Source organism: Haliaeetus albicilla, chromosome 27, assembly GCF_947461875.1.
Source record: "Haliaeetus albicilla chromosome 27, bHalAlb1.1, whole genome shotgun sequence".
In the NCBI taxonomy this organism is placed as follows: Eukaryota; Metazoa; Chordata; class Aves; order Accipitriformes; family Accipitridae; genus Haliaeetus; species Haliaeetus albicilla.
The window spans coordinates 15,960,576-15,988,377 of NC_091509.1; the positions used below are offsets into that span (position 1 = coordinate 15,960,576).

At 60.4% G+C, this 27,802-nt stretch overlaps 2 protein-coding genes across 6 annotated transcripts; one reads left to right on the forward strand and one right to left on the reverse strand.

Moving 5' to 3' along the window:
* Positions 1–3,621: 3,621 nt before the first annotated feature.
* TNIP1 (TNFAIP3 interacting protein 1) lies at positions 3,622–20,053 on the forward strand. 5 transcript variants are annotated; one of them, XM_069772357.1, is made up of 18 exons: positions 3,622–3,768; positions 11,319–11,489; positions 12,495–12,617; positions 12,926–13,008; positions 13,235–13,303; positions 15,364–15,555; positions 15,769–15,863; positions 15,942–16,023; positions 16,260–16,352; positions 16,596–16,661; positions 16,822–16,953; positions 17,034–17,162; positions 17,484–17,606; positions 17,910–18,035; positions 18,361–18,441; positions 18,606–18,800; positions 19,074–19,164; positions 19,529–20,053. In XM_069772357.1, the coding sequence occupies exons 2-18, from the start codon at positions 11,357–11,359 to the stop codon at positions 19,591–19,593; spliced, it is 1,878 nt and encodes a 625-aa protein (XP_069628458.1). In that variant the 5' UTR covers positions 3,622–3,768; positions 11,319–11,356; the 3' UTR covers positions 19,594–20,053. The 5 variants fall into 5 exon arrangements, with proteins under 5 accessions (XP_069628458.1, XP_069628460.1, XP_069628457.1 ...); XM_069772359.1 differs by lacking the exon at positions 3,622–3,768 and adding an exon at positions 5,327–5,450 and having other exon boundaries at positions 19,524–20,053; XM_069772356.1 differs by lacking the exon at positions 3,622–3,768 and adding an exon at positions 5,327–5,450.
* A 648-nt stretch (positions 20,054–20,701) lies between these two features.
* Positions 20,702–23,816, reverse strand: GPX3 (glutathione peroxidase 3). Its single transcript, XM_069772370.1, has 5 exons — positions 23,552–23,816; positions 22,242–22,395; positions 21,875–21,992; positions 21,621–21,720; positions 20,702–21,509 (listed from the first exon to the last, which is right to left on the reverse strand). The coding sequence occupies exons 1-5, from the start codon at positions 23,636–23,638 to the stop codon at positions 21,270–21,272; spliced, it is 699 nt and encodes a 232-aa protein (XP_069628471.1). The 5' UTR covers positions 23,639–23,816; the 3' UTR covers positions 20,702–21,269.
* Between the last annotated feature and the right edge of the window lie 3,986 nt (positions 23,817–27,802).

Below are 27,802 nucleotides of genomic sequence, written 5' to 3' on the forward strand. Positions count from 1 at the left end.
GGGACTGGCAGCACCAAGACAGGCTGTGGGCCCTGGGACACAGAGAAGCACAGAAGAGTGGAAGAAACCCAGTAAGAAGCACAGAGAAGTGGCAGCCAGAAGGTTACACACGACCTGTCACCTTGCCAAAGGATTTGGGACAGCATGAGTGTAACCTCCGGTGAAACAAGGAACACTGACTCTAGGAGGGGGAAAGAATAAGTTTGGCCTAAGCCAAGTCTGTGGAAGGAAGAACACTTGGGTTTTTTTAATGCCCAAATCACTCACTAGCAATTTGTGTTAACTGACAATAAATTAAATAAAAATTCCCTGAGCGAGAACTGTTTTGCCCATGAAACCCTCTATACATGGGCAGGTCATGGACCCTTCAGACAAAGCAACTTCATCCCTCTAGGACCCCGGTCTCTAGAGAAAATGCACTTCATAGCACGGCTCTCCAGGAACACTGCCACTCCATCCACTGGCTCCAACCAGCCCTATCCGAGGACAATCAGTAGCAGATCTCATGCCTTGCCTCTGTGATCAACAAGGCGGCAAGCAGTTCAAGGAAGGCAAGGAAAGGAAAGGGAAGGACAAAACAATGGGCACAAAAAAAGGGAAGAATTAGAAAGGCTGTGAGCAGGGCAAGGGCTGGAGGCAGGTCCATGCTGGCCACCCATGCTTCAGCCTTCAGGGCTGCCGCAGAGAAGCTGCTGCTGGCGTCTGGGATTTACACACCAGCACCCAGCACATGGCTGTTCTGCACCCTGACCAGCAATGCCGGGGGCAAGGACTCACTTCCAGGCAAAGCCAATGCCAGATGTCACAGGTTGCAACATCCAAAAAACCCCGCAAGCCCACATTTGGAGTGCAGAGGGTCGGACCTCTCCCTCTGAGTCAGCTCTGGGGGCCACTGTAGATCCTCTTTACTACCAGACCCTAGAAGGAGCCACATCTGGTGCAGAGACACATGGGACATTGGTCTTGGTCCTGGGCCCAATGCTGCAACATCAGCAAGCCACTTCCATCCCACCCACCATCCTCCCCTTCCCCCAGAGGGGAGAAACCCAACATTGAGTCTTGGGAGCTGGCAGAGGTTTCTTCTTCAGCTCTTCCTCTTCCCAAGCCAAAGGAGGAAGAAGCAGCCTTCCCCCTTACATCCATGTGCTGGATGTCTCACTGGGCAGCCTGTTCCCCACGGTGAGCTGAGGCTGGGAAAATGGCTGAGCTCGCTGGGGCTGCTCTCCCCACACCATCATCCCTGGAGCCAGCTCTCCAGGACATGATGACTGTTGAGGAGCTCTTTTCTCAGGCATTGCAACTGGATGAGACGCGGCCTGGCAAGAGAGGAAGAGGGGAAAATCCCCTCTGTGCCTATTGTTGATCTTGCAAATTTGGACTCTGAATAATTCAAAGCTTAATGCACGCAAGGAAATCCTCTGAGCGCTCCCGGACCCAGTTCCCACAGCTCTTGGCATATCCGCCATGTGTGCAGCTGCACCAGGTCCCACCATAACCCATCCCATGCTGACTGTGGAGGAGGGAGGGGGAGGATGGTGAGGCTGTGGATGAAGGCAGAAGGTGGTGATCTCCTCCTGCGAAGCAGGTGACACTGAGCTTTGCCTCACATCCCAAAGGCAAAGGGAGAAGGGAGCTCTTGTTCAGCAAGAGGGTAAACCCAGCAAAGTGGAAGCAGCCTGGCATCCCTGGAAAGCCACGGTGCCACTCCGACCCCCGGTGAAGGCAGGGTGCTGCAGGAGGTCTGGGGGAGCAAGATTGCTCCCCAGTGCCTCCCTTCTCCATCCTTCTGCTGACCCCTCGCCTGCCCCGACCTCTTCCACACTCCGTCCTTCCCAGCAGCCCACTCTCCCAGGCTCCCTCCCCTGCCTCTCCCTTGCCCTCCATCCCAGAGCCCTCCCATCCTGCCAGGTTAATTTGAGTTCCTGATTTGCATAGGCAGCAGATCGCAATGTTCTGGAAATCCCCTCCTGCGGCCGGAGCTTCCTCCCCGCTCTCACAGCGTCACTGTCGGCCTTCTGCTTCCCTTCACTGCTGGAGCGCCAGGACGCATCTGATCGGCACGGGACAAGCAGCAGCCCCCAGCGAAACCCGCCGCTGATGCCATGAGGCACGCTCAGCAGCAGCACCCCACAACCCCCTGCACAGCTAAGCCCACGAGTGGCCCCGGTGTGCTGGGCCAAACTGGCTGCACCCGCCGCTTGCTCTGCAGCTGCCCCTCTGCTCCTGCCTTGCTCTGGGGCCATCTCCCCGGCACGGCCGCCCGTGACAGCCAGGTCCTGGCTGGCCCCATCGCCCCATTAAGGTTCAAATGTGCTCCGTTCACCCAGCAGCACCGCAGGCGGGTGGATTTATTGGGCGCCTTGGGCTGCTGGGCCACCTCCGCTCCAGATTCACACCACCGGACATGCATAAAGCCCACCCTGCTCACCCCTGAGTGGGGTCAACCTGAAGGCAGCTAGACCTGATCTGAAACAAGCAGGAGCAGAGGGCGGGAGAGCTCTGCCGCCCCCACCCATGGCCTGTGCTCCTTCTCACCCCATTTCCCGCAGCGTGGCCGCAAACACGGAAGCAATCAGGGTGCCTTCACGTGAACGAGCCTCCGCTGAAGGTGCTGAACCCAACCGTCTGTGCCAAAAAAAACCCTAGTATGTAAAAGTGTCAGCTATGAACACATCTTCACTGCCACGCAGGCGTGCTCATGAATCACAGCTGCCATCAGGTGAGTTTTCTCCCCTGGGAGCACGGTGGGACAGAAGGAATGAGGAAGGACCAACAGGACCAAGAGCTTTTGGTTTTCACAGTGAAATTCACCCCGGTGTTTGGGCCAGCCCGAGCTGGCAACCTCAGCAGAAACACAAAGAGCAGCTGGCTAGAGAGGTGGAGAGGCACTGAGTGAGAGCCCGACCACCTCCACAGGTACCTAGGCTGCAGGCAGGCCCCAGACCCCATGGCTCCTCACCCCTCCGGCCAAGCACCCATGCTCCTACCACCCAAACCAGCTGGACTAAAGCAGGGCACTTTTCAGGCCTCACAGTTCACACCTGGTGAGTATAGACCAAACGCCCTGCCAGGTACAACTTTGTGCCTGCTGGCAAGGAGCTGGGGAACTGGAATCAGCCTCTGTAAAACAGAAACACTTAAATCCTTGGTGTTTATTCCAGCACCAGCTGGCTCCAGGCTTGGTTCTGACCATCAGCCGTCTTGGTGGATGGTTTCCAGGGACTACCTGCAACCCTGGCACACCGTCACCTGTCCAGCTCCACCAGCAGAGACAGCTCTTTCCCAGGAAGACGCATCCTGTTCTGACTTGAGAGATGGATGAGGATGGGATGGAAACACACATGGGACAATGACGATGCCTCTTGCAAGATGCAGCAGGTTCCCTGGGGAGAAGCACAACATGTTTGCAAACCCAGTGAAGCTGCTCAGAAACCAGGCGAGAAGAATGATGTAACCAGGCTCTCCAGTTGTCCAAAAGTGAATCACAGCCTCCATGACAGCCCCCCCCCCCACCTTTTGCTGACTAATACCTGACACAGCTCAGCAGCCCCTGGAAGGAATGGCACAGGAGAGCCCTTTAAGCAGTGCCTGGCTCCTTATCAAAACAACGTAGAGGCTGTCTGGGGCCTCCATCATGGGGAATTCCCCTTCTCCATGCCTAAAAGTAAGCTCAGCTGGGCTGGCCTTCCTGCATTTGGGGATTGCAGCCGGAGAGCGCCTGACCCAAAGGGCTCTCACCCACCCTGAGCCCCTCCGCAACCCTGCTGGGTGAGTAGAGCAATGCTTTTCTCGGTGCGAGCGTGCCCAAGATGGAGCAAGGAGAAGGCAGACAGCTTTTCGGCTGTGAGCGTGCAGTACTGTGAAGCAGGGCCATGCCACCCCCCTCCTCTCCTCACAGAAACAGAGCAGGGTTTGGCTATTTTTTGCAGGCTGAGACATTATCTTATAAACAAGATGCTTTCTGGTTCTGTGGGGCTGCATTTAGCTTTGAAGCCAGGTTTTCCAAGCGTTTACAGAACAGCACTGGGCTTCTGGGGTAAAACAAGCCCTTTGGGGAACAAAAGGGAGGACATTGCTTGTGTGTGGGATCCTGCTTTCTTGTCCCCCGTTGAGACCTCAGACACAAGCATAGCCAAAGAGCACGTCGGGGTCCCAGCACCCACTGAGCTGTCTCGTAACCCAGCCAGGCTGCCGGGGCAGCGTCCTGGTTGAAGGGCAGTCAGGTAAAGGAGTTAGAGTTCTTTTAATTTTTACAACCCAAAACATCAAATCACCAAGAAGTGGTGAAACTGTCTGAACAGAGCCAAGTGGGACGCAAGGACTGGGACAGCTGGAAACAGCACAATTGTCAGTGAAGGACACCTCTGCGAGCCCAGCAGCAGTCACCTAAGGAGGAAGTATCAGGAGTACAGGCAGAGAGCAAGCAGCATGTCTGCTTACAGCAGGCTTGCTTTGCTTTTGGTTTGTTGTTTTATGTATTTATATATATAAAAAACACCTTCCCTGTGGCAAAACCAACACAAGAAACAAAATCAGGTAGCTGTGGAGCAAGTCCCAAAGAGACAGATGAAACCAGAAGGCATTCCCTGTGGTTCTTGCTCCTCTGGCTGATTTCCGTTGTTCACTAACGCACAATAATCAAAGCAGCGGCACAGAGGAAAAGGATCCCCGATAATAAACACCCCAGCTAGGGGGTGTAATTTCCTTGTATAACGTTAACTTGACACAGACTCGGTGGGGAATTCTCCCTGCCTCAGCTGCTGAGGAGGAAAGACCTGGTAAGCCTCAGCAGGCCTGCGGCAGCACGCAAGCCTCCTTCCCGGGGCACCCGGGGCTGAGGGGAAAGCCTAGGACTGCCACAGCCCACCTGCCCGAGCGGCCGAGGACCTGGGGCCTCCTCAGCACAGCCTCCCCTCGGCTACTCCTCCACACCCCAACCGGGCCGTACCCCCCAAGCGGCACCGGGGCTGCCAAGGGATTCCTCCCCCCGGCAACAAGGCGCCGCGGCTGTGCCCTGCCCTCCCCTCGGCCCCGCCATTTTGTCTGTCTCTCGATAAGCCGGGGGAACCGCTGCTCGGCCCGGGCCTGCCGCTCTCCAACGAGCGGAAACCCCCCTTAAGGCAGAGACGGGCCTGCTCCTTCCGCCCCTCAGGGCCCCACTATGCCGCGGGGGGCGTCCACAGGACCCCGGGCAGCCCCACGGAACCCACAGGGGACAGCAAACAACCCCTCCACCATGACGAGCCACCTTCCCCCCTCCACCTGCCCCGCCCTCCTTCTTTATACCCTCCGCCCCGCGCCGATTGGCTGCGGCGCCTGTCCGTCAGGCTGGGAATTTCCCGGGGGCGGAACCAGTGCCCCCCCCTACCCCAGCCCCGTTTCCTCCCGTACTAGCGGCGGACCGGGCCGGACCGGAGCGGAGCGGCCCCGCCTCGGGGGTGCACTGGCAGGTGAGCTCGGAGCGGTACGGGGGTTCTGCCGCCCTTGGGGAGAGGGTCCTGGCTTGGGGCACCGGGGTCTTACCGTGCACCGGGGATGGCGGCTGGGCACCGGGTCCCGGTGGTGGGAAGGGGGCCGGTGGGGTTCGGGGCGGCGTGTCGGCTGTAGCTGGCCGGTTCCCGGGCTCTCGGTCTGCTCGGGTGGTCGGGGTGAAACCCCGCAGGGGCCGGGGCCGCGCTGTCCCCCGGGGATCTGCTCCGAGCCGCGGGCGGGTCGCGATAGTCGTGCTGTGCCTCAGTTTCCCCTCTCCCGGGGTAGGGCAGGGGCTGCCGGCTCCTCTCGCCGCTCCCGACGGGGCAGCCTGGTTACAGGGGAGCCGGGGCTCACCGGCGGTGCCAATGCCCGAGGGAGGAGAGGAGGAAGGCTCAGGGGGGTGCTGAGGTGGGGGGGTCCCTCCTGCCCCCCCCCCGGGCCGGGCACCCCGCACCGCTGCCGTCCCCCGGGCTCGCTCCTCCCCTGCCTCTGCCTTGCACAACCCCGGCGTTTCCCCAGACCCACACATCTGCTTTCTGACTATTTATTTCTGGGCTTGCGGTTCCCCCCTCACTCCTCCCCGGCAGGATCCCACCCCGGGGGGCTGCGGGCGGCCGTGGCTCCAAGGAGCGTCCAGTCGATGCTGGGGTGGGTTTTTTTTTTCCACTCTTCGAGTTTTTCCTCCCCATCCTGCTGCTGGTCCAGCGGTGTGCGTCCGCTTCGGGTGCGGATCCAGAGGTTGGAATAGCCGGAGCGGGGATGGCAGCATCCCCCCCCGCCTCCCCTCCTCCTTTGGGGAGGTGGTGCACAGTTTGCCTCCCCATCTCTCCTCATTCCAGGCTAAGGCCCCCACTGAGAGCAGAGAGAGGGGGAAAAAAAAAAAAAAATGCTGTGTCCTGCTTTTGGGTGAGAACAGCTGCAGGTGGGACTTGGTGGGGACCTGCAGCCCCTCGGAGAACTGGCTGTCCCATTCCTCGGTGCCCCTGGGCACAGATTGCTCCCTGTTATCAGGGAGGCAAATGCAACCTTTCCCCTTTAGCTTGTTTTTTTTCCATATGCTTGAGTGAGTAAGAGCCGTTCTGCTGCCACAAGCTCTTTTGGAGTGCAAATTTCGTCGAGAGTGCTGGCAAAGGCAGCTGAAGTGTGCTGGAGATGGGAGACTGGACTTTGGGCACTGAGGCGAGTTCTGGAGGCAGGAAGGCTCCAGCCAGGCACGTCCTTGAGAACTGTCTCAGTGGCAAGGTGAAGTAAGCAAGAAGAAAAGAGGAGAGGCTTTTTGTAGCCTTTGGCATCATTCCTGGCTTTGCAAGAAATCCCACGATGCCCTTTTGGCCTGACCTAAGCCAAACAGACCTATTTAGCACAGGGCTGTGGGTTGTTGCTTGCCAGCAGCTGGTACAAAACACTTGTGGGTGGAGGAAGCTGAATTATCTACTCATGTGGCATTGCAGATTTCGTTTTAAAGCAACAATTCTCACACTTTGGGTGGCAGAGGTAGCTTTGCTGGTGTAGCTTTTTGGTGCCACTGTCTTCTGCTGCTTGGTTGTTGCCTGGCTGAAGTGCGCCAGGTTGGGCAGGAGTAGCCCCAGTTGTGCTGGAGCTGCAAGGAAAAGGGTGGCTGTGCCTTGCTCTGCTTTTGAATGCTGTGATGAGCAGCCATGATGCTACTGAACTCTGAGGCGGGGGAAGAAACGGAGCAGGTAGCATAAAGCAAGATGTGTTTGCAGCAGAAGACAGGGTCTTGTGTAAAACACCACCATGCTGCCCAGGGGAGCACCACCACCAAGTCTGGCTGCGTGTCCTGCCTGCACTGCAGCTTGGACCCATGGTGAGGAGCTCTGCTGCTGTGTGTAGTTACCTGTGTTTGGAAACCTGGCTCCAAATGGGGAAATGCTTTATTTCCCTTGTGAGCAACCTCATCAGAAGCAGGTTGTTTTGTGAAGCCTCTGCAGGAGGTGGGTTTCTCAGGCGAAGGTGGGATTTCTGGCCGGAGGACATCTGTAACATCTGCTGCGTTTCAGATGGGGCTCCTGCCTTTCCTGCCCTCTTTCTGCAGCCAGCCAGGCTGGGAAGATAAATACTTCAAGTGGAGGTTCAGACCTTTCCCTTTGAGACCTGAACCTTGCAATGCCTGCTTTCCTCTTTTATTACTCCCAGCCCAGTGGACTGCAGTGCCCAGAAAGTCTCCTTATTATTGCTTCCTCCTAAAGCCAGCTCTGCTTTTGCTTTCCTGCAAATGAGACCAGTCCAGCAGCCCAGGAATGGTTGTCCTGATCTGGGGAGCTGCCGAAGCTCTGGAGAGGAAAAGAAACTGGGCTGGGGGCTGTGGTATTTTGCAGATTTCCAGTAAAATGATCAAACAAAAAAAAATCCCTCCATAGTGTCTGAGTGGCTTTTGCTTTTCCTCTGAGGCAGAGGGATGCTGGGGGCCCAGCAGCCCTAGTCATGGGAAAACGGTGCTGGCAGCCTGCAGGGATTTGCTTTTGCCTTGTGCGAGCTTGGCGGGGAGGAGACTTCCTGGGAATGTTGCATGCCGGGGTAAGGAAAACCCCGTTCTCCTAAGGGCTGGGCCGAGCCCCCACCATGGATCACAGGATGGGAACTGATGGGCTGACAAGCCCGTGGCTTCTGGAGGCTGTCTCCACCCCGGGGCTTGCTGCCGAAAGCAAACCTCCAGCGGTGCCAGCCCACTCGCTGTGCAGGATTCCCATCCTCCACCTTTGTATCTGCAGCTGTTCGGTAATTTTAAAGCAGGAATTGTTTCCTTCTGTCTCTTCTGTGTGGCTGGTGCAGCGATGGCTGCAGTGCTGGTGGCCGTGGCAGTGATGCACATCACCCTGGGTGACAGCAGGGAACAACCTGGCCACAGCTACGCAGTTCCAGCTCACTCCGAAGCCACAGCACAGCTATTTAAACACCACCGTGCTTTTGTCTTCACCTGGGAGTCTCCCCTGCCCGCTCGCTCTCTCATTCTCTCCTTTTGCTGAGTTGCCCTAAAAATTTACTACCTAAAGGTCTTGGTGCCCCGCTTGCAACCAGCAACACCCACAGGCGACCACGGCATCTGGCAACCTCTGCCGGTGGCTGGGCACGGAGCTGGTGAGCTATAGCTGGGCAGCCGTGGTCCGTGGCTGGCCCTCAACCCCCCCAGGGCTGTGAAATACCATCAGATTAGCTTAGAAACTGTTGATTGGCAAAAAGAGAAGTGTTTTCTGGTGGTTCAGTGGTTTCTTCTGGAGTCTGTGGTAGTCATGTTTTCTTTGCATTTCTAACCATCATTAGGTTCTGGTCTATAGTCCTCTCTCTTCTCCCCTGGTGTTTTTATTGAAACGTGAGATTTCTCACTGCAAACCTCATCTTTCAGAACTCTTAAGGAACAAAAACCAAACCAGGATGGGGAACAGTGACCTGGTCCAGGGTCCTCTCCCCAGGGTGACAGTTTAGTCCCAGTGGTTCCTTGCAGAAAGGGCTGTTCCTCCACCCCAGGCAAACCTGCCCTGACCCTGGTGATGGGCTCAGATGCTGCAGAAACCCTCCCCTCTTGTGGGGTCTTGTTTGCTGGTGAATTTGCGGGTGGTCTGTGCTTCTGTCAGCTGGAGATAGTTCAGTTCCTCTCCCCGGCTGCTGTTTGAACACAGGTCCCATGGCCCCTCTGCTGTCATCTCCCTGGTGGGGTGCGAGACCTTGGGTAGAAAAATCCTTGATAAAACCTTGAGAATTGGGAATAGCAGAGGCTTTCAGTGGCTCCATCCAGCTGGAAGAACATGGTCTCTACCAATCGGCAAGGAGGTCAGCGCAGCTGGCTTGGGTTTGAGTGTTTCATGCAGGAGTGCGCAGGGGCAGGGGACCTCCCGTGTGTGCTGTGGGGCAAGGCAGAAAACCTCCTGGTTTGGGGTCTGGTATTCCAGGCTGCTGCAAAGCCACACGGGGCAAGGATGCCACGTGAGAGGGCAGCTTGTCCCCACCTTCCCTGACCCAAACCTGTGTTTGTCCCAGTGGAGGACACGGATGCCCCATAAGATGCTCACTGTAAAATTGCTTTGCTGACCAGCTCCTCCCAGACACCCAGGTTTGGAATTTGGAGCAGCATGTGGTGACTGGACACCAGTGAGAAACAGGCTCAGGTCCCCAGCCTGCCTGTGAAGCTGTCCCTGTCCTCCACCAGGCAGGTAGCGTGGCCACAGGTGACAGCATTTCCCTGCATGGAGGTGCCATCGGGTCCCCAGACCACGTGCGTGCCACCGCACTGGTTCTGTCCTGCCCACCGGCAGGTCTGCTCCGGGAGTTTTCCTCATCCCGTGGTGGGAGGCTAAGGGGGGATTTTGTACCGGCTGTGACGATGCTGCCTGGCGCTGGGACCAAGGGCACAGAAACTGTCCTGGTTCTTCTGCAGCTTCCTGTCAGCTGCTATGGGCTCCAGAAATAGCTGCTGTTCAGCCTGCCCCATGCCGCATCTGGGCAGCTCCCGGTGGTCACCACCTCCAGCCGCTTGGGACGGGGCTGCCGGCTCCACGTGGGGGGTCACAGGGAACTGGGGGGCTTGGTGGCACCTGCAGAACAGGAGGATGGTGAGACCTACTGACAGATGCATCTCCCAAAAACAGACTGTTGCTGAGGCCGTGTGTAATTACCTGCTGCCTAGGCAGGCGTTAATTGCCACTCCAGTTGCGGATGCTGCCAGGTGGCAGTTGTCATCTGGAAAGTCCCTGCCGCTCCCTGCCAGGCAGGTCATCTAAACCGGTGATCAGCCCAGATCGCTTGTGGCATGAGCATTAGTCTGAGGTTGAGATGGTTTCGGGTATGGGCTACCCCCCTTCCCCTTTCAGAATGCCTCCCCCTCAGCCCCCTCCCACTCGAGAGCACCCAGCTGCCTTGGCTGGGTGGAAGAGCACTTGGGGGTGCCCACGGGTGCTCCTGGGGTGCCCCCAGGCAGCACCCCAGCTCTGGCTTGCATCGCCCCCCAGGGCTCTCAGCTGCTGTGCTGCTTCACTTTATAACAAGCTGGCATGGGGGGGGGGGGGGGGGGGGGATATTTTTGACAAGTTGTGCTGTAATTCACAGCAGCTGCTTTATTACCCCCAGGAGGTGGGTGAGACCTGGAGCCAGGATCCTGCCCAGCCATCCCCAGGCCAGACCTTGGGGGAGGAATTAAAAAAACAAATAGTGTGCTGTGTGCAGGTGTTTCCTCTCCTCATGCTTTGCTCCTGGCCCAGCACATGCCTGGCTGTTCCCTATGCCCTGATTCGGGAAGCCATGCTGTTGGCAGCTGGGTTTTCTGGCTGAGCTGGAGGGCAGAGTGGGTCCCTGCCTGGCTGCTGGGGCTCGTCCCCCGCTCCCTGGTGCTGCCCAAACCAGCCGGCAGCTGCATGTTAAAGCTTTTGGAGCTGCAGACACTGTCCCTCCCCAAACAGCCTCCCATGACCCTTTCTGCTCCCCCAAAATATCCTGCAGTGAGCAGGGTGCCCCAGTGACAGTACCCAGGTCCACGCTGGTGTGGATGGATGCTCCTGGGCTGGGTCTCCATCCCACCGGGATGCAGCGACAGGCGGCTGCGACCTCCTTGGGGACTCCCGCACCCCGTAAGGGTGAGAGCCAGCCCAGGGCTGCTGGTGATGTCTCCTCGCATGACACTTCTCATGGCTGTGAGTCACCCCAGCACGTTCACACCATACAGGGCTGGAGGAGGAAGCGCCTTCACCTGGGACACTTCTGCGCTGGCCGGCGAGCAGTGAGGCAGGGCTGCCTCTGCCAGCACAGCACCCCGAACCCCAACACGGTTGGGACCAGGGGACCGCGGTGCCGTCTGGAGCCAGAGGAAGGTGACGCCGTGCTCCGTTGTCTTGCAGGGATGCCTGGCTGGGAGGTAGGCGACTGAACGGCGGGCATGGAAGGGAGAGGACCCTACCGCATCTACGACCCCGGTGGGGGCTCGGAGGAGAATGGATCCACGGCCTTTGAGCGGCTGGTGGAGGAGAACACCCGGCTGAAGGAGAAGATGCAGGGGATCAAGTCTATTGGTAACTGCTGTGTGGCTGGGGGATGAGGTTCACCTTTGGGGCAGCTCAGCCTGTGCCCACCAAACCTGGGGGTTTCTTGCTCTATTTAAGAAGGGTGCTATAAGAAGCTGGGGATCTTGGCACTGGGACAGCAGTAAAGCTCTCCTTGTCCTGGGGGGCTGAGCAGGATGTCTGGGCTTTTTCACGTGGGGGTGCAGAGAGAGCAAGGCTTTTGCTGAACTCCTGGGGTGTTTTACAGTGGGTTAAGTGGCTGGGAAAAAAAAGGCAAGTGATGGAGCAAGGTCAGCTCCTCGGAGTCCTGCAGTGGCAGGTTGCAGATGCCGGGATCTGTTCTGCTTTTGATGAAAGCCCCCACCTCCCATGATCCCTGTCAGGTCAGGGGCTTTTCCCAGGTGCTGCTCAAAGACCCCAGCATTGGGTGCTCCCTGTAGCGGCAGGGACGTGCCAGTGTTGATGCGGTCCAGCCAAGTCATGCCACCCCCTTTCTCCTCCCCCACCCGCCCCTGGTTTTGCTTTCGGTCTCGTGACCCAGCTTCCGCTTTCGAGTCCCGCTTCTGCAGCCGAATTTCCACCTGCCTCATGATACCCGTTGTGTCACCATAGCCCTACCTGGGACCGGGACCCACTGGTGTGGGAGCAGCCACCCAGGGTTGGGAGAGGATTGCATTGCTGGTGCCAGACCCCAAAGTGGGCAGGCTGGACCCCTAGGTCCAGCCGAAATTTATCTCTTCTGGGAAGCAGAGGAGACCTCTCAGAGATGCAGTGCTGTTCTTCTGCCTCCTGTAACCAGTGCTTTGTGTGTCAGCATATGGGGGACTCTGCAGCCAGTGAGCTGCTGGTACAGCTTTGCCGTTGGATTTGGCCAAGAAAAGTTGTTTCTGGATGAAGAAGCATCATGCTGGGCACTTCTCCACCCAAACAGGGGGCTCGGTGTTTGTGGATGGGACTGCTGCAGGGCAGGCACTTGGGGAAGGAGGGTGAGCATCCTTCTGTTGCCCACAACAGGAGAGCTGCTGGAGGAATCCCAGGTGGAGGCATCCAAGCTACGGCAGAAAGCAGAGGACCTTGTGAAGGACAACAAAATGCTGATGGCAGCATCTGCCTTGGAGGACCTGGTGGAAACTGGAGGTAGGAGACGCGAGGCTCAGTGGGGAGGGATAACCTGATGGCTCAGGACCCTGAGCTCAGGGGAAGGGAGAGGGTGTGAGGGAGACTTCCATGAAGCCCTGCAGCCCTGTCATCTCTGGAGTGTATCAAACCACTGCCGTCCTCCCTTCTCCTGGAGGGAGGTTTCTGTCCCATCCCCATAGCTGGGGTAGAAACCATCTGTCAGTGCCCAACATTGCAGGGTGTCTGCTCTCTGCATCCCTGTGCCAGGCAGGGAGAGGCCCTGCTCTCCAAAAAGCTCATGGCTACCTCCTCTCCCCTCTCTGCAGCCGTCGGCCCTGATCCCAGCTCCACACATGCTGCCCTGGCCAGCGCCCAACCGGACACAGAGGCACGGAAATCTCCTCCAAGTGTGAGTCTGAATGCAAGAGCTAGTGCTGGCACGGCTGGAGGGAGAGACTCTCCATCTAGTTAAAGCAAAAGGAGGCAGCCTTTAGCCTCTAGAAACAGGGATAAATCTGAAAGGAGGGGTCAGCTTCCCTGCTGTGCTCCCATCCTGGCAGTCCCTGCCTCTGCATGGTGGGCACCGTAGCTTGCTGTTCCCTGGGGAGACCTGACCTGCCTGCCTACCCTTGCAGGGATCCTCCTCGGAGTTCGAGGTTGTTGCTGTCGAAGCGCAGGGGTTTCCCCAGGAGAGCGGGAGAGCGGTGAGTGGCCCTGGTGCCTGTGGGATTTGGTGGGCGGCAGATGGAGAGTCCAGCCGGTTGGTGCAGTGGTGGTGGTACCAGGGGTGTGGGAGGGTGTGCAGACAGGCAGCAGTGTGCCCCGGTGGTATAGCTGCTGGCAGGCGCAGGCAAGGCTGAGGAACCTTGAGTCAAGGCAGCCCTTGGGCAAGCGGTAGAGGAGGGATAAACCGCCCAGGCATTCCCAAGGGAGCAGAGCCAGCCCCACATATGGCCCCAAGGATGGTGCTCATGCTGCAGTGCTCGGCCTCTGACACCAATGGAAGATAGGGGACCTGGCCAGTCTGCAGGCACGAGGGAAACAGACAGCCCCATGGCTGGTCCTCCCCATGTCTCCTGGGGCCAGAGGGCTTGGGAGTGGTGGCATGTGAGCCCCAGTGTGTACCGCTCCTCTCGCCTGGCCAAAGTGGGGAGAGGGGACAATGTGCAGGCTGCCCTCCCAAGGGCAAGGGCTCCTGAGAACAAGTGGCCTGGCTGGGCTGCCTGGGCATGAGGCCACCAAAGCAGCCACAGCCAGACAGGGACACTGTCATCTCCAGATGCCATGTGACAGGGACAGGAAGGGCTGTGATGGCTCGGGGAGCTGTCAGTGATGCTCTGATGCTCACCTCCCGATGCCGGCACTGGGTGGGAGAACCAGGTCTCCAAGCCCCATCGTTGCTGACAGGGTCTGCCCCAGCTGAGGCACTTCTGTGTGCTCCATTTGCTGCCACCTGAATGTACCCCATGGCTTGCACTGCCCTGTCCTGTCCTCCTCTGGCTTTTTGTGTGTGCTGGAAGGGAGAGGAGGAGGGATGGGGAGCCAAAGGGGGATGAACATAGCTTGCACCTCATGGTGCCAGTAAGGGGACACAGTCTCATTGCACACCCCTGTTTGCATTGGCCAGAGAGGCTCCAGGAGGGATTGAGTCTTGTTGGACCCTCCTGGGGTGCAGCCATGGGGTGATGGAGAATGGGGTGACATCTGCTTGGCAATCAGCTGCTGGTGCCTGAGCCGAGAGCTAGTCCCATGCTTGCACCCCGGCGCTGGACTTGGGTCCTCGCTGCCTCCCCTTGCCGGGCTGGCGCTGGTAGGAGGAGCTGGCCTTGCCGTGCCCCGCACACACCCTCCCATGGCAGTTTCGGGGCTGTGAACCCCAGGGCTAGGGACACACTGGGCTCCTGGCCCCACGCGGTGCTGCCCAGGGCATTCCCACGGGTGGCAGGCTGAGTCAGCGGGGCTGGGAGCGGAGCACCTCCTTCCCCGGCAGCGCCGGGTGCGCCAAGTTGGGCTCTGTTGTGCCAGCAGTGTCTCCTAGGCAATGGGGGAGTTCACCAGCCACAACAGGGGAGGGTGAGCCTGTTGGGGACATCCCTCATGCGTGGGTGGGGGTATGCCCTAACACTGGTGGGTGCGCCCTGGCCTGCGCTCTCCTGGCCACCGTTTAAATCCCATGCGTCACCCTCTTGGCTGCCGCCTGCTGAAGAGCCCGGGTTCCCAATGCCTGGCGTGCTGTGGTGGCAGGGAAGCCGCAGGCAGGGGAGCTGCAGACAGAGGACAGGAGGAAGGAGAAGATGGAGACTGGGGTAAGACCACCCCTCACGTGGCAAACCTCAGCTCCTGGCACAGACCAGGGCGTATGTGGAAAGGACAGTCTCAGGAACTGGGATTTCTCGTCTTGGTGCCGATGGGGAGAGCTCAGGGGGGAGAAAGGGCCGGGGTACAGATGCCTCCGTTGCTATCAGTGAGCCGGGAGTGTGGTCTGCTCAGACTGCTGAGGGGCCTGTGGAACACGTGGGCTGGGAGACCTGCTGCCGTAATGTTCCCCTCCACCCGGGGACTTGGTGTCCCATGTCCAGCGGCTGGGAATCAGACCTTTACAAAGCTGACACAGTTTTTCAGCATAGCAAGGGCTGTTGCAGAGTGTCCCAGTGTTGGCCTAGCTCCCCGCCACAGCCCTGGATGGAAGACAAGGCTGACCTGCCCCGAGAGGGAACTTTGCAATGTTCCTTGAACTGATCTGACTTCACTTCCCCATCCCCAGGACTTGGAGCAGCTGCCAAATGAGGATACCAACCTGCTGCCGCAGCTGCAGCAGCTGGAGAGCACGCTGAGCGGCTGCGCCAAGGAGGCCAGCAAGGACCAGGTCTTTGTGCGCATGGGCTACATGGCCTCCGAGCTCAAGCGCCTGGCCTCGAAGGTGCACAAGAATGAGCAGAGAACGTCGTTCCTGCAGGTGAGTGAGGGCTGGCCAGGCTCTTCTTGGGGGTTTTCCTCTTGTTGGTGGTTTGTTTTTTGGTTTTTTGTTGTTTTTTTTTTTCCCACCAAGACCCTCCTTTCCACTGCGAGGTGGACACCCACCTCCATGCCAGGACTTGGTGGGAGGTGGGTGGCCAGGCAGGCTTCTGGGGCTGGCCGCAGTCCTCATGCTGCCGGTGTTCACCCCCAGACGCTGTGTGAGACACTGCACAGTGAGAACAAGGAGCTGCGAACCAAGCTGGAGCGGGATCTGGAGCAGAGAAACCAGGCACTGGAGAAGCTAAGGTGAGGGTGGGCGGTGAGGTGGGGGACGGGGCTGCTCTGGGTGCTTCTTCCCGCTGACCCATCCCTCCCTGCCTGCAGGTGCGAGAACCAGGAGCTCCGGAGGATGGTGACTCTGAGCAGCCAGGACAGTGGGAAGAGGGAAGCTGCTGAGCAGCAGCAGGTGAGAAGGCAGCATCGCCCTCGGGGAGGGCTGGGAAGGAGGCGGGGAGCCTGCTGACGTATCAGCAAAGGTGGCCTCATTTTAATCGAGCCCCCAGTTTGTCCCAGTATGACCAGCAGGACTTCTCAGGGTCTTGAGGGGATGGGGGAAGCCATGGGAGGGGAACCGGCTAGAGTTTAGCCGGCCTTGGGCACAGCCTCCGCAAAAGCCCTGAGGGTCCGCCCGTGCGCGTCCAGCAGAGCGGGGCCACGGTGGAGAAGGCGCCGGGCAGAGGAGAGCTGGAGGCCAAGGAGAAGAAGGTGAAGATCCTGGAGCACCAGCGCAGGGAGGTGAGGACCAGGCTGGGAGGGAGGCACTGCCAAGGAGGGGAGGGAAACGGGCAGCGGGGGCACGTGGGATGGTGTGGGGAGACCGGGGCAGGGCTGCAGAGCTGCAGGGAAGCACTGCTGGAGCCGGGATCTCCATCCAGCTGGTCCCCGAGGTGCTTTTGTGACGGCAGGCTGCTGGGGACTGCCACGGCTGGCTTGGGGCAAGGATTGGGCTGCCATTCAGCCACCCCTCTCTCCCCACAGCTGCTGGAGGTGAATAAGCAATGGGATCAGCACTTCCGAGCCATGAAGCAGAAGTACGAGCAGAAGGTAGGGCTGAGTGCTTGGGGGCACATCTCTTCTAGCTGCTGGCTGGGGGGGACTCGGAAGAGACTGGGTGCAGGGGAAGGTTTTTGGGGCTGCCTGTGCCTCCTTCCCCCGCAGTGTGGGTCTTTCTGAGCAGGCCAACGTCCCCACTCCCTCCCGGCAGGTCACGGACCTCCACCAGGAGCTGGCCGAAGCCCGCAGGGCACTGACTGAGCTGGAGTCAGAGCGGGAGCAAAAGCAACGGGATTTCGACCGCAAGCTGCTCCTAGCCAAGTCCCGGATTGAAACAGAGGAGGCGAGTCCCTCAGGAAGGGTGATGGGGAGCTGCTGGCCCTATCGCTCTGCCCTAGCTGATCTCCCTGCTGGGTTCTGCAGGCGGAGAAGGAGAGGCTGGCCATGGAGGTGAGGGACCTGCAGCAGAGGATGCGGTTCCTGCAGGAGCAGCTGGCACCGGTCACCAGGCAGCGGGAATACCAGGAAAAGGAGATCCAGAGGCTGAACAAGGTGGGGGCCAGGGCACAGCCCCTCCCTGCAAAATGTCTTTTATGTTCTCCAGCCTCTTCTCCTCTTTCAAATTCAAAACTGACCCTGATCAACCCCCTCCTGCCCAGCTCCTGGCTCAGGCAGGAGCTCGTGTCAGATGATGACCACCACATCCCTCTAGGCTCCCAGGAAAGGGGGTTTGGGGTGGGTCTGTAGTCCCTCTTGCTCTTGCCCAGTTATACCTGCTTCCCATGCTGGGCACGTGCCCATGGTCCTCCAGAGACGTCATGGGCACAGTACTTTGCTCTGACCCTCCTCCCTGTTTCTTTTCGTCCTCTCTAGGCGCTAGAGGAGGCCTTGAATGTCCAGGCCTCTCCACCACCCATCTTTGCCAGTGCCATGGAGCCAGCAGGGAAAGTGCCGCAGCAGGAGCTGCTGACCCAGAACGAGCTACTCAAGCAGCAGGTAGGGCAGGAGATGGAGCTACTGGAGGCAGGGAGGGAGCTCCATGTCCTGGCAAGGAGCTCGGTGTGGCCAGGAGCAGCCCTGGTGGGTGTCAGTGCTGTGCTGGTGGGGAGTGGAGGACCGAGCTCAGCATCCTCCAGGCCCTTCAGCTGGAAGGACCACAGCCACGGGCCATCATGTCAACCCACGTGCCTGGGACTTGGCGTAGCTGGTGGGGTCAGGGATGGCAACACGGTGACAGCAAGTGCTTGGGGAAGGTGTTTGCCCTCAGCCAGGTTTACCCACATCCCTCCCTCCTGCCAGGTGAAGATTTTCGAAGAGGACTTCCAGCGGGAGCGGAGTGACAGGGAGAGGATGAATGAGGAGAAGGAAGAGCTGAAGCAGCAGCTGGAAAAGCTGCAGAAGCAGTTGGTCGTCTCCAACAACCAGGTGAGCAGCGCTGGGTGCCACCAGCAGCACTGGGAGCACTGTGTCCACCCTGGGTATGTCGGAGGTGCTCATCCCCAGTGTCACAGGCCCCGTACCCATCTCAGAGTAGGGGCTGAGGGGGGACAGAAAGGCCAGAGAGGTGGTTTTGCTGCTGCTTGTCCCTGCCAGAGCATCTCCTTTCATTTGTCTCTTCTTTCTGCCCCTCTCCTGGGGATCTGATGGGGGGGACTGGTGTGGGCATTCCCACAGGGCATTGCAGTAACCCTCGCCCCACGGACACAGAGGGTGGCAGGGTGGGCTCTGCACTAACCCACCTTGCTCCCAGCTGCGAGCCTCCAAGGATGACTGCCAGAGGGAGAAGGAGGAGAAGGAGAAGCTGAAGAAGCTGCTGAAACAGCACAAACAGGTGGGGATGGGGAAAAAACCCTTCTTGGGCAGAGGGGCTGGGGGCTGCAGCCCTGACCCCAGCCCCTTGTCTCCCCTTGGAGGGGCAGCTCTGAACCAGGCAACGGGGGGTGGTGGTGGGCTGCCCCTGGGGGTCTCCTCAGCATCTCCCCTGCCTCCTTGCAGGCTTCTGGAGAGAGGCTGCACCCTGAGCCACAGCCAGGGCCACTGGGCCCTGCCTGCCCCATGTACCAGTACCAGTACAGTCCCCCCATGGCTCACCCCATGTACCATGGCTACGATGAGTGGCAGCAGATCCGATACCCGCCAGCAATGCCGGGCGAGCACACACCAGGACAAAACTTCCACCATTTTTCCCCGGTGAGTGTCTACCTGTGCCAGCACAAAGGGGGAGCAGAGGGTCCCATGCGAGCAGGTCTGGGGCTCACTGCTGAGCAAGTGGCTCCTCCAAGACCACTGAATCACCTAGCCAGGGAGCTGAGCACACGTGTCCTGTTGGCACATGAATGCTCAGCCCTCTTCCTCTCCCTCTCCCTTCTCCTCTTCCTCATGCCCTGGCAATCGAATACGGAGCGCAGCCTCGTGATTCACATCCCTGGTAATTCGCTGTTTCTGTTCCATCTCCTCCTGCAGCCCGAGTACCCCTGGCGCCCGCCCTGTGCCATGGCTCGCAGCCAGAACGCCCAAGCAGTGGCCGGGGTGAAACCGGTCCCCAAGGACTTGGGTAAGGCTCGGACCCTCGGTGAGGGGAGTACCCTGTGCTTCACCCTGAGACCCTGGGTGGTTGGCTGAGCACTTGGGGGAGGGATGGGGGGACAGCTTGCCAGGCAGTGGCCATTTCCCTTCAGCCCCCACCTCTGATCAGCCGAGGGGATGATTCTGCTGTGGGGTTGGACCCTGCTGCATCCCCCCACATCATCCCCACAGCATCTGAAAGACAAGCCTGAGCCCCAGCAGCCTGTGGGGTTATGGCAATTGGTGCTCAGGAATAATGGCCACGCCATGGCTGGCATCCCTCCCGTGGGGCTTGTCTGGGCACAAAGAGCTGTGCTCACCCCATGCCACCCCTCTCTTGTGTCTCAGAACAGGCAGGTCCCGGTTTGCCCTAACGCCAAGGACCAGCTACACTGCGATACCAGCAGAAGAGGAGTAGGGTGTGTGTGTGTGCCCGTGTGTATATATCTAGGAGCTTCCTCCGGCTGCCTATCCCTGTGCGCGGACATGCGGTGGACGTGGCCGTACCCGTGGCCTGGAGCGGCTCGGCAGCGCATCCCCACAAAGAAAGTGTGAAGGAGGGACCGGAGGTGCCATCGTGGTGGTGGCCAATGCAGAGTCAGTCCCCTGCGGCCATCCCCTTCCCCACGAGGCGTCAGCCCTGGCATTGCTGTAGACCTGAGCTAGGTCTTCAAGGGAAGAGGAGCCGGCGTTTCCCAGGAGCGTGCCAGGAGCTGCCCTGGTCCAGGGGCTTCAGTTCAGGCCCTGGAGGAGGAGCGGGTGACAGCAGGGACTCCCGGCGGTGGGAGATCCTGTGCTCGCAGGCGGGTGCCTGTCGCAGCCATGGCCCAGGCTGAGGGTGGTTGGTGTCATTGTATTTATTTAAGGACTGAAGTGTAGCTGAGTCTCTCTGGTTTTATCCTGAAAGCTCTTCCCCTGGGGCGGCCTCTGTGTGGGGACTAGGAGGGATGCCAGGGCTGCTGCTCCCCATGTGCTCAGGTGCAATTGCTGGGCCAGAGCGAGCACAAGGGGAACCTAAACCTTGTGTGGGCACCCCAGGATCTATCGCTCCAAGTGCATGCCCCCCCACCTCCCCTGGGTGCTGGGCTCAGCCCCTCTCCTCTCCTGCCCCCCACCTTTGCCAGAGCAGGGAAACCCCTGTTCCCCTGCTCCCCCCTCTGCCTTTCCCTGCAGCAGTGGCCCTGGGGCCAGTCTTCCACATTGCACAGAGCAAATCTTGCTCTAGGAAAACAAGTCTGGAAGGGGAAAAAAAAACCAAACCAAAACCAATGCTATTTCTGTAAGCGTGGCTGTTGCGCATATGACAGCAGGAGGCATGGCACTCCCGCCTGCTCCTTGCTGGGGGCTGGTCCCTGCTCCCAGCCCCTTTTGCCTCCTTGTGCTCTGCACTGACACCCCCCCCCCCCCCCCCGCTCCATCCTCTCCCCAAATGCTGGACTGTGATGATAAATCCTGAAAAAAATTAGTTTCTCCAGCTGGGAGCCATCCTTCCCTGCTGGTACTGTCGAGGCCAAGAAGCAGGGCTGTGCATTTGCAGAGTCTTTATTTGGCATTTTTATGGTGGGGGGTGAGGGGCTGGCCGCCCCCGGCTGGGAGAGGAGCACATCTCTATGCCGGGACTGCGGGCAGCTTGAATGCACTGAAGAGCTGCTCCGTGCCCAGCAGGATCAGGCCAGGCCCGCCCCGCACCGGGGGCTTTCGGGCCAAGCCTTCATGGAGATGTGGTCTTCTGCTCCGGGGCGGCTGGCCCCTGCATCCTCCCACTGCCCGGCAAGGCGGGATGGTGGAGCAGGGGGGCAAGCTGGGGGCCAGGAGGAGATGTCACCGCTGGGGATGGGAGGTGGGACAAGGGATTATTGGGAAATGTCCCCCTCCTGTCGCTGAGGTCTCTGCCACCGGGTTGCCCAGCCCAGTATCCTGGCTGGGGGGTGTCAGAGACAAGAGCGATGGAGGGAGCAGCGTGCTGGCTTGGCATTCGGCTCCTGGTGCTGGGGAGCATCCTGGGAGGGGACGAGATGGGGAGCAGCCCTGCAGTGGCCAGGGGGGATGCCGGCAGGGGGGAGAAACCACCCCTCAGGCCGGCGGCCCCAGCCTCTACTGGCCCTCCTCCTGCGGCTGTTGCTGCTGCTGCTCCTGCTGCTGCTGCCTTATGTAAGCGATGATGTCGTTCTTCACAACAGCGATGTTGGTGCGATGGTACCAGCGCATGACAGGCACGCCGTTGGGGCCCACCAGGAACTTCTCGAAGTTCCACTTGATGTCGTGGTTCCGCAGAGGCTCCCAGAAGAGGTTCTTGGGGTTCGCAAACTCCTCCGCCACCGGGGGACAGGCGTTCTGCAATGGGGGCCAGTGCATTACTGCCTTGCCCCTCTCCCCCCCCCCCCCCCCCCCCAAAAAAACCCGCCTGGGTGCTGCCCCCTTGTCCCCCCTTGCCATGGCACCCACCTTCAGGAAAGTGTAGACCTTCTGCTCCTTGGCCCCGTTGACATCCCCTTTCTGGAAAAGCTGGAAATTGGGGACGAAGCCACCCCCTGGCCGGACATACCTGCAAGGGGAGGGTGGGAAGGGTGTCACGCAATGGGCAGCTCTCGGTGCTGCACAGGGGTAGCAAGCCCTGTGCTTTTGGGGGCCACAGCCAGTAGGAGCTGCAGCCTATGCACCCACTGCCTGGCTAGGTACCCCAAAAGTGAAGTACTCACTTCAGCGCAGGGAGGATTTCCGAGTTCTGGCCGGGTTCCTGCTTCCCAAATTGGTTGGAGGGGAAGCCCAGGACAACGAGCCCGTAGGGCCCCAGCTCATTTTGTAGTGCATTCAGTTCTGCACGCAAGCAGAGCCAGGGATGGGTTAGCAGGGGACAGGGCTTACCCCCACACCTGCACCAACCCCCCCTTGGAGCATCCCCAGCCGGGCCAGGTCCTGCGGAGCAGGCATTGCCCTTTTCCCCCAGCTCCCTGCGGCAGGACAGACCGTGGGGACCTGCCAAGGGCTGCACCCCTGGGTGACGCCGTCTGCTCTTGGGCTGCCTGCCCTGTCCCCTGGGGTGCCTGTGCCCCGCGGGACCCTTACCGAGGTACTGCAGGGTGAGGCCTCAGTACGTGGCCACGTTGACAAAGAGCACCATCTTCCCCGCATAGTTCCTAAAGGGGACATATTCGTCCCCGTCGAGGGTCAGGGCCCCGTAGTCGTAGATGGTGCCCTGCACCGAGTTGTAGCATTTCACCTGTGGGGCGAGAAACATCCCATGGGACCAGAGTGGGGGCTGCCACCCACCCCGCTCACCTGCCCCGTGGCCACCCATGCCCACCCGAGCAGCAGGTCTAGCCCTGGCACCGGCTGAGATGGCAGCTGCCAGCGTTGTGTCTCCTGCCCCGAATGGTGCTGGCAGCAGCCAGGCTCCAGCATGCCAAGGTCGCAGCGGTGGGACAGGCTGGCTTGTGCATGCACATGCGTATGCACACATGTGCACGCCCGGCCAGCGGGGCTGGCTGCAGCTGGAGGGATGTTTACCCAGCCAGGGTCAGGCTGGAAGGCGAGAGGCTGGAAAACAGCCTGAGCTGGTGTTGCCGGTACAGGGGGAGACCAGTCCCAGCCTCCCCGGGGCCGTGGGTGGGCAAGACCCCACCACCCCTGCATGCACCCTGCCGAGGTGGGGGCAGCCCAGGAGTGGCACCGGCTTCTGTGCCGTGGCCAAGCCGGGCCCAGGAGGGATCAGGGCTGGATCAGACCCATGCAGGGAAGGGTCAGGGTGGAGCAGCCTCTGCTTGGGGTGCTGCAGGGCTTAACCCAGGGGAGCCTATCTCCTGTTCCCATTCGGGGACCCAGACTCACCCAAGTGCCACCGATGGGCTATTTTGGGAGCTGGCAGGAGATAAAAGTCACAGGGGCTCTGCTCGGGGAGCTCAGCCTCCATGGGGCCGGCCGGATCCTGGCAGCAGGGCTCTGCTTTGCCCGCTCGGGGTGGGGAGGCTGGCCAGGGACTGGGGGTGACAGTCACCCACTACTCTCTGCCCACCGGGATGTGGGGACGCACCCTCCAAACATGGGTGCACCCCCCCGGGACACTGTACATGGCACAAAAGCCCCGTGCTCTGCCCCTATGGGGGTCACTGGGTAGGGGGAGGACGAGGCTCTGTCCCCAACCCCAAGACAGCAATTCCCCCTTTGCAAGAACTAGCTCAGAAAAATCCCCCCCCCCCCGTGATCCAGGCACCAGGATTGAGGCGGGGGGGGGTGTCACAAGGCCACCGTGCCCCACTCCTGCCCCTGGGAGCTCAGCAGCAAGCTTTGGGGACAGGCGGGTCCCCAGGGTGCCACCCCCCACCCCCCCTCAGCCCCCGTGGGGGGTCTCCCTCCCGTGTCCCCCCTTTTTTTCTTACCTTCTCCCTCTCCTGACTCTGCCCCGGCTGGACAAGCCCAGCCAAGAAAAAGGGCAAAATCCAGGCGCTGCGGGACCAGCCCCCCATGGCCGGGGCGAGCGTGGGGTGCGGGCACCCACCTCACAGCCCCGGGGGGAGAGCAGGGGGGGGGACACACGGGACACGACACACACACACACACACACCCTTCTCCCTGTCGCCTTCTGCCACCTCCGAGCCCGACAGCCGAGAAATAGCTGCTGGGCTGAGCGGGGGGGGGGGGAGCCAATCGCCGGGAGGAAGGACGGGCCGAGGGCTGCGTTAACCGTGTGGTCCCTGGGACGGACATCGGGGAAAAGGGGGGGGGGAATATGTGGGGAGGAGGCGGGGTGGCAGTGCCACCTCGGCGTGGCAGGGACGTGGGACAGCCGCCAACACACGGGGCGGCCGCGTGTGCCGAGGGTTTATGCAATGCGTTCTTAGGAAGCGAGGACCTGGGGATTAAAAGGCGTTCGGTGTGGGAGAGGGGGCAGGTAATGTCCCCAATCTGCGCAGGGCACCCAGGGGACAGGTCATCCCCGAGTGGGGTGCTGGGACCCGAAGAGCAGGGACCCAACCGCCCCAGCAGCGTCCCCCTGGGGAGGCTGGGCTGGGGGTCCCACGGCTGGGCTGCTCAGGCGTGGGGAAGGGTTGGTCGAGCTTCTCTTCTTTGCAACCCAACAAATTAGGGTGCTGCTAGAAGCAGGCCTGGAGCAGGGTCCCTCACGGGGGGGGTGCTGTGCCGGGGCTGGGGGGCTGTAGCCCCACAGTGACCCCACTGTGGCCAAGGGCAGGGCAAGCCTGTCCCTTTAGCCCTTGGCGTCCCCGGGGACAGGAGTTTCCAGGGCCCTGTTTGCATACCCGGGGAATGCAAACATTTACCCTGGGCTGGCTCCAAGGGAAATATCCGTGGTGAGGTGTAAATTCCCCGAAATCCTGCAAAAAAAAATTATTTGATGGCAGAATTAACTGGCTGGAGGGGAGCTGGGGGGTGCTGCGGTTTGGGGTGGGGGCTGGCCTGGAACAGAGGGCAGGACAGGGTGGCAGTGGGTGAGCCCCGGGGGGACCACGGGTGCCAGCACGAGGTTTGGCTTTACTAGAAAGCAGGGGCAGCCCTGCCAGGGTGCTGTCACTGAGCCGGCTGCCAGAGATGCCACCAGGGAAGGAGAGCAGGGCCATGGGCTTGGGGGAGGCTGGGAGCAATCTCCCATCCCATGTCCTTTGCCGGCAGGAACACCATGTCCTGGGAAAGGCTGATGTTGTCAGGCTCCAAGTGCAGCCTCGGCTGGTGTGGGAGGGCTGGGGGTCGTGTACGTCCCCCAGGCACCCGGGGAACCCACAGAGCAGGGGAGCTGCAGTTCCCTCTGTCATGGGCAGCATCTCCCAAAGCTTTAAACCGGCACTGCTACTGGAGAAGTGTCTTAGCCCTGCCCTGGCATGGGTCCCCAAGCGGTGTAGGGTGCTCCCCAGGGTCCAGGCAAACCCCCAAGATGCTCAGCCACTGCCTGGGGACTGCCCAGAGCCCAACACAACATGCCAACGGCTGGGCTGGCCGCAGGGGTGCTCCGGTCACCCCTCACAGATGTGGCCATGGGTGGCATGAGGCGGCTCCTTCCCAAAACCGGAGAGGCTGTGGGAGCCAAAACCAGGGGCTCGACCCTCCCCACCCACTTCCCAGGCTCTGGGGAGATTTGGGGCCACAGGGTCGTGGGACTGCAGCTCCTGGCCAACATGCTGCTTGCACCTCGCTGCATCCTGCAGCCGACAGGGACTGGTACGTGCCCGGCATGGTGCCACACTCCCCAGCCAGCTCACGCTGCTGACCCCGGCCAGGGCTTGAGCCAACCCCCCGGGACAGAGCCAGGGAGCTGCATGAGGCTGCGCTCCCTGCCCCGCTAGTTCCCACCATGGGAACAGACACTCACTTCTAATTATATCCCCTAATTGACTGCGTGGGGCTTTGGTGGCTTTCCTGTGGTTAACAGGGCCTTGGGGGCCAGGAGGAGCAGTGCGGCACGTGCAGTGGTGGCACAGCGTGGTTGTGTCCCTGATCCCCACCACACGCAGGGCAAGGCTGCGCCAGTCCTGAATTGCGTTTTGCTAAAGTCAAAATAAAAATAAGGGATGCGTTTCTCCAAGTCCCCTCTCCTTGGGTCCTGGCACCGAATCTGCCTCGGTGGAGGTGGGGAATAGGGGAGGATTTAATGAGCTGCAGTCGATGGATCCTATCTCTGCCACTGAGCTTCCGTGGGACCCTGGGCATGTCACCCAGCGTCCCTGCTGTGCCGTGCCGTGCCAGAGGCAGCATGGGAGAGCCGAGGGTGCCGGAGGCTCCAGCAAGACTGTCTGAGGGCAGCGTGCTGCTCCATCCTGCCAGATCGGGGTCCCCCACCCCAAATGGCAGGCATGCTGGGCGGGCTGACCCTCACGCGAACTTCCCTCCTCGATTGTTTTTCCACCAGAGCTGGGCTGGAGCTGGCTCCCGCCTGCTGCAGATGTTTGGCAGGAGTCCAGGGGCAGGAGGCCAGATGCTTCCAGCCCCCTGGCCGCCATGCTGCCGCTGCCACCACCCTCCCCAGCTGTCCCAGAGCCACGGGCCGGGGGCTGCTGAGACTTCCACGCCAGGCTGCAGGGCCATGGTGAGCACAGGGAATGTGAAACCGGAGGTGGGGACCACGTACTGCTGCTGGCTGAGCTTGTCCCAGAGCCAAGCAAGGAGCTTCTTCCACGCAGAGTGCTGGGGACGGTGGCGAGGGACTCAGGCAGCAGCAGGCAGCATCGCCCCGGCTGGCAGCAGCGCTGCTTTCCCTCTGGCAGCCTGGCACGGCATCAATGCTGGGGCAACCTCTGAACTTTTGTTCTAGGTGTGCAACGGGAGGCGCAAGCAAAACAAGCTCTGCCAGGCGAGAGGCCCCAGCTCCCCCAGCGCCAAGGCTTCCCCCATGCTGCTGTCTCCGTAGCTCGCCCAGATCTCACCGCTCTGCTCCAGCCCGTGTGATTCCGCAGGCGCTGCCGGGGTTTGACAGCAGCCTCCCCACTGGGCACGGTGCCCAGCACCCTTTGGAACAGGGACCCCCCCCTCCTCGAGTGCCCCCACACCCCCAGAGCTATGGCTGTGGCTGCTGCCCCCTCCAGCATCCCCATCCCTTCCTCTCTCAGGCAAAGATTTGCCCCCTGCAAAAATACCCCTGGCCCATTGCCCCCCACCCAAAGGGGACAGGGGCACACAGTGACTCACTGCTGCTGAGCAGGGGAGGGGAGACGGGTGGCCACCGAGTGCTGCTGCTGTCCCCTCCTGCATGAGGAGCCCCTCCAAGCGCTCTGACCCTGCGGGGCTTTGCTCAACCCCAAGGCTGGGGAAGGATGAGCCCACCGGCTGTGACGTTTGTGATGTGCTCCCGAAGACCCTGCTGCAGCCTGGAGCGCAGAGGGCGGTTTGGGACCCCATAAGCCTCCCTTTGGGGCCACAGGGCTTGTGTTTGGGTCCTGTATCAGCAGTTGCTCCAGACAATGCTTTCCCCGCATCACCCAAGATATTTGGGGTCAGCTCCTGCTGCCCAATTGCCACTGGGGCTCCCCACAACCTTCTTGACAAGCCACAGGGTCCACCATTCCCTGTCTGGCAGGGATAAGGCAGCCGAGCCGGGTGCTTGCATCCCCAGCATGGCTCTCATCGCTGCCCAGAGGTGAGGTAAGAGCCAGCATCCTACATCACCTCATCACTGGGGCTGCCAGCATCCACCTCCCCCAGCAGCAGCCCCCGCGGGCCACAAGCCGGCTCCCGCCACGCTCCAGCTCCGCTGGCAGGGAACCATCCCCGGCGGATGCTGAATCACCTCGGCGTCTGCATCGCGCCTGCCTGCCACAGTGTCACCACTGCAGGGCCCGCTCCGCAACGGGCAGGAAAAGGCATTTTTCCTCGGCAAAACACCACGCAAATGCTGCCTCCGAGCTCCAACGCTGTTCAGGCACTGAAGCGAGGGCCGCGGGGAGATTTGCTTGTCTTGCTTAGTCCTGGAGGAGGAATTTCCAACTTGACAGTGTACATCAGTCTAAATCCATCCCTCCCATTTGCATGCTTTAAAAATGTCCTGGCTTCTCCCTGCTCTCCCCCCACCGCCATTTTGCTCTGTGCTGTTTGTTGTCATGTCTTTCCAAGGCTTTGCAATGCCTTTCCTGGAAATGTTTGCCGCGGGCTTGAAACTTCCCAGAAAACTTCTACCATGAAAGGAA